The sequence below is a fragment of the Brassica oleracea genome, chromosome C4 (assembly GCF_000695525.1).
Source record: "Brassica oleracea var. oleracea cultivar TO1000 chromosome C4, BOL, whole genome shotgun sequence".
NCBI lineage: Eukaryota > Viridiplantae > Streptophyta > Magnoliopsida > Brassicales > Brassicaceae > Brassica > Brassica oleracea.
Window position 1 is genome coordinate 46,876,082 of NC_027751.1, and position 5,103 is coordinate 46,881,184.

The 5,103-nt window shown below is 40.6% G+C and overlaps 1 protein-coding gene across 1 annotated transcript; it reads left to right on the forward strand.

The window, feature by feature from the left end:
- The first annotated feature begins 3,135 nt into the window (after positions 1 to 3,135).
- Positions 3,136 to 4,068, forward strand: LOC106339061. Its single transcript, XM_013777888.1, has one exon. It carries the CDS (start codon positions 3,136 to 3,138, stop codon positions 4,066 to 4,068), a length of 933 nt encoding a protein of 310 aa, XP_013633342.1.
- Positions 4,069 to 5,103: the final 1,035 nt, after the last annotated feature.

The window sequence follows — 5,103 nt, forward strand, 5'->3', positions numbered from 1 at the left end:
ATGTTTCTTCATTACCCGCTTCCACCACATACTCCAATGTAGAGGTTACTTCAACCTCTTCTTCCAAATTTATATTTATATTGGAAAATGGATTATTAACGTACATTTCGTTTGGAATTTGATAGTTTGTACCTTCTGCTTCTTCTGGTGCTTCTTCTCCATAGAAATGACTTGTCCCCGAAGATTGTCCAACATTGTAACAGCTTTCTCCATGACTTGACCAAACATAATAATTCCCCGTAAATCCTACTCGGAAAAGATGTTTAGAAACCGTCTTTGCATCACGTTGTTTCCGGTTCTTGCATCGTGCACACGGACACAACATAGTGCTTGTTCCTTGGTAAGACTCTTGATTACAAGCAAAAGCAAGAAACACTTCAATTCCCTCCATAAATTCTTCAGAAACACAATTTCGGATTGGATCCAAATGTCGATCCATCCACTCTCTTGATTAAAAGAAATGAGACATTGAAATTATGGAATGCACAAGAAAGAGTTGAGAAAAGACGTTCACTAATTTGTCAAGAACACAAAAAAATATTGAGGGGAGAGGTTTTCTTTGTTTGATATTGTGTTCTTCATTTCCACGAAAGTGTTTGTTTTGTGTTGTTTTAGTCACGGAAATTGTCACAATAATGAAACAGTGACTAGATATGACATGTTTTTGTCACGATGGCTACTGTGACCAACCAAATTCGAATATATTCCCAGCCAAAACAGTCCCGTTTTCTGACTTTGATGTAAAGTCTATGACATTTTTTTGTTGGAAAAGTCTCACTTTAATCACGAAATAGAGTGAGGCTAAAGTTTACGATTATTTGATTAGACATTGTCTTGGTCACGGTTTATCTAGTGTCATTTCGTGACTCTTAAAGCCACAGTTTATACACGGTTTCAAAAACGTGATATTTTAGTCACGAATAGTTTGTGACAAATCGTGACTACGTTTAGTCACGAAAACATATGTGACCGATTCGTGTCTATTTTGCCATGAAAAAAACACAGATTGTCACGTTGTCCTATTTCGTGACTAAATGGGACTTTGTCGTGACTAACACAAAATAAGTCACGATCCTACTGTGTCAAAAACGTGTGTATTTCGAAGTTTTCTACTAGTGTTACCGTAATTAATGGTAGGAAACTTGATATTTCTGCCTCATTGCTTAGGTTCCAAGTCGTAACTGTATAGGTTCGTACTGTATAACAGGGTTCAAGCGATGTGTATTTATCTTATCATTTTTGTTAACTTTGTCGGTTGGTTGAAATTGGAAACAACCTGTTCAATAAGACTGGATAGGGCCGATAGGCCATGTTTAGTAACTTAAACTTTGATTATATTGTTTGCTGAGTAATTTTTAAGAAAAATATTTGGACTTAAAAAATGTAAAATTGATTTTGTTGATGTATCATATATTTGACTTAACACGTAGAATGTGATTGGTAAATGTACGAATATAGAACAACACATCTGGTTCGCTCTCAGGCACGTTTTTAGAGGAAAACACTAACCAACGAATACTACTCTGCTGCTTTCTTTTACCCCACGTTTTTTTCCCGTTGCACCCCTTTATCCTCTGAAAACTCTGCAAAACTTTCAAAAGTGTAAAAAAAATATTGAGAGGAGAGGTTTTCTTTGTTTGATATTGTGTTCTTCATTTCCACGAAAGTGTTTGTTTTGTGTTGTTTTAGTCACGGAAATTGTCACAATAATGAAACAGTGACTAGATATGACATGTTTTTGTCACGATGGCTACTGTGACCAACCAAATTCGAATATATTCCCAGCCAAAACAGTCCCGTTTTCTGACTTTGATGTAAAGTCTATGACATTTTTTTGTTGGAAAAGTCTCACTTTAATCACGAAATAGAGTGAGGCTAAAGTTTACGATTATTTGATTAGACATTGTCTTGGTCACGGTTTATCTAGTGTCATTTCGTGACTCTTAAAGCCACAGTTTATACACGGTTTCAAAAACGTGATATTTTAGTCACGAATAGTTTGTGACAAATCGTGACTACGTTTAGTCACGAAAACATATGTGACCGATTCGTGTCTATTTTGCCATGAAAAAGACACAGATTGTCACGTTGTCCTATTTCGTGACTAAATGTGACTTTGTCGTGACTAACACAAAATAAGTCACGATCCTACTGTGTCAAAAACGTGTGTATTTCGAAGTTTTCTACTAGTGTTACCGTAATTAATGGTAGGAAACTTGATATTTCTGCCTCATTGCTTAGGTTCCAAGTCGTAACTGTATAGGTTCGTACTGTATAACAGGGTTCAAGCGATGTGTATTTATCTTATCATTTTTGTTAACTTTGTCGGTTGGTTGAAATTGGAAACAACCTGTTCAATAAGACTGGATAGGGCCGATAGGCCATGTTTAGTAACTTAAACTTTGATTATATTGTTTGCTGAGTAATTTTTAAGAAAAATATTTGGACTTAAAAAATGTAAAATTGATTTTGTTGATGTATCATATATTTGACTTAACACGTAGAATGTGATTGGTAAATGTACGAATATAGAACAACACATCTGGTTCGCTCTCAGGCACGTTTTTAGAGGAAAACACTAACCAACGAATACTACTCTGCTGCTTTCTTTTACCCCACGTTTTTTTCCCGTTGCACCCCTTTATCCTCTGAAAACTCTGCAAAACTTTCAAAAGTGTGCCCACTTTAAAAATACCCGGCGGTCAATAGACAGTTTCTTCCTCAGGCCGCCTCTCCTCTGACCGGAACCTCACCGGGTTCAGCCCCCGACGACGTCGGCGGGACAGCCAGGGTCTCCTGTGCCTGTTTCTTCACGCCCAACAGCCCCAGTCTCGTTTTCAAGTACATCCATACCAGCTGTAGATCTAATCTTATGGGTTCTCCTAATTAAGGGCAAGACTTCTTGGGTTGCTATAACCTGCTTACACTATTCTTCCACCAACACTCGAGAGCATTTATCACTCAACCAGTTATTACAAGCTACATTAACTATCCCCACCGGAAAGTATAAAGAGTTTGTGGAAGCGATTTGGGTTGCTATAACCTCTCTCAACGTTACAATAGTACCTGAGTTTTTGAAAAGAGTTTCTTCGCCGGCCACTCTTAATCTGACAACTACATCTCCTTTAGCTTACAATGGCAAGACGCTACAGTCGTTCAGAGAAAGGAAAATGGCAGGCCCCTCCGGAGCCTCCAACCAAGCGACCTCCAGTGCGTATACCGGCGAATGACTGCGATGACCTTATCGAAGCCAACAGATTAACAGTCATAGGAAGATTGACAAACCCTATGGTTCAAAAACCCAGAGCAGTAATAGACTTCATGGCTCAGGTCTGGAACTTGGAGGGAAGGTTAGAAGGAAGAATTCTTGGGCTAGATAAATTTCAGGTTAATTTTAGAACCGAAGAGAACCTTCTGCAGGTTCTTGAGAAGGGACCTTACCACTATAAACGGTGGATGCTTCTACTACAACGTTGGGAACCAACAGTGTCTGACCAATTCCCATCTAGTATCTCCTTCAATGTAAAGATTCACGGTATCCCCCTACAGTACTGGTCTGAGGGCACCATCCGTACTATCGGACAGGAACTTGGACCTTGTGTTATCAGAGATGTCAAAGAAGCCAAAATTTGGGTGGAGGTTAATGGTCTCCAGCCACTAGTCATGAAGATGGAGATAGAACTACCAACTGATGATATTACCGAAGTGGAGTTTGAATATATCAAGATAGAGAAACATTGCTTTACATGTTTCTTTTTGTTCCATGAGGAGGCTGACTGCCTACAACGCCCTCAAAATGCTCCTCCAAAAAAAAGGATGTTGGGAATCACTCAGAGCATTGCCCTACAGAGAATTGAGGCGGAAAAGCGACGTCATGATGACAGAAGAGGTTATAGAAGACCTGAAGAATCACGCCCAATTACCAGAACTCCTACTGCAGGGTATTCCCAAACTAGAAGGGACAGATCATCTGAAGTGAGGCACTACTCTCGAGAGGGTGACTATGGAAGAGATAATTCAATTCTGTCACGGACAGCTCGCTCAAACTCTGGATATCGCAGAACGTAGGCACCAAATATGCAATATAGAGTGGTGGAAAAGAGCAGACATAGCTCCGGTTCCTCTGCTCCCCATCATAACCCAATTGTTCAATCGGTCGTAGCTGCGAGTACGGGGATTATCCCGATAGTGCAAACTGAAGTACACCAACAAAATCTTACACCAACTCGCAACGTGAGAGACCGTCTAAGTGATCCAGTTGGTGAAACTGTAACACAGGCCCCTGCTCCCCATCTAGAGATCACTCCAGCTCGTAACCTGCAATCTCGTATTGAAATTCCAGGTGCGAGCAGAGAAGGCACGCACTCGGGATCTCACGAAAGGAGATCAGCCCTCGAAAGACTTGCGGAGGAAAAACTAAGAAAGCCTCCAAACTTTGAGTCAGGACGTCTTCAGGAACCTTCTGATCATATGGAAACTGAGGAGCAACTTGCCCCAGCTAATATATCTGCAACAACACGAAGCAACAATCCTATTGCAGGGACAAGCAGGAGAGTGGGACACTCTATACCGATTGCAGCTCAAAGCAAAACAGCGGGCAAGAGGAAAGTCCCTGCCAAAAAACGCATTGCACGAAGCCCCCGTCAGACTCTCGTGCAGAGAAGATCAACCACTAGTAGTTCTTCTACCACTGCTCGTAGGAGGCTAGTGGGGAACGGTGATACTACTTTACCTTATAATAAGGCAGTAACCAGTAAGCAACATACAAAGACAACGCCTCCAAATACGGTGTTTATACCGGGCAGTACTAGAGGTGGGGTGGATTTTCGGCCCCAGCAAAACCCTCTTCCTTAGTCATCTTAAGCTGGAATTGTCAAGGACTGGGGAACGTCCTTACAATACGGAGAATTAAGGAGATCCATAAGAAAATGGCTCCTAATGTAATGTTCCTCATGGAAACAAAGAACAATGATGAGTTTATCAAGCTTAAACTACAGAGTCTTCATTTTGTTCATTACTTTTCAATACCTCCCATAGGACTTAGCGGTGGTCTCTCCTTATTCTGGAACGATGATACTGATATAACGATATTGGAATCTAACC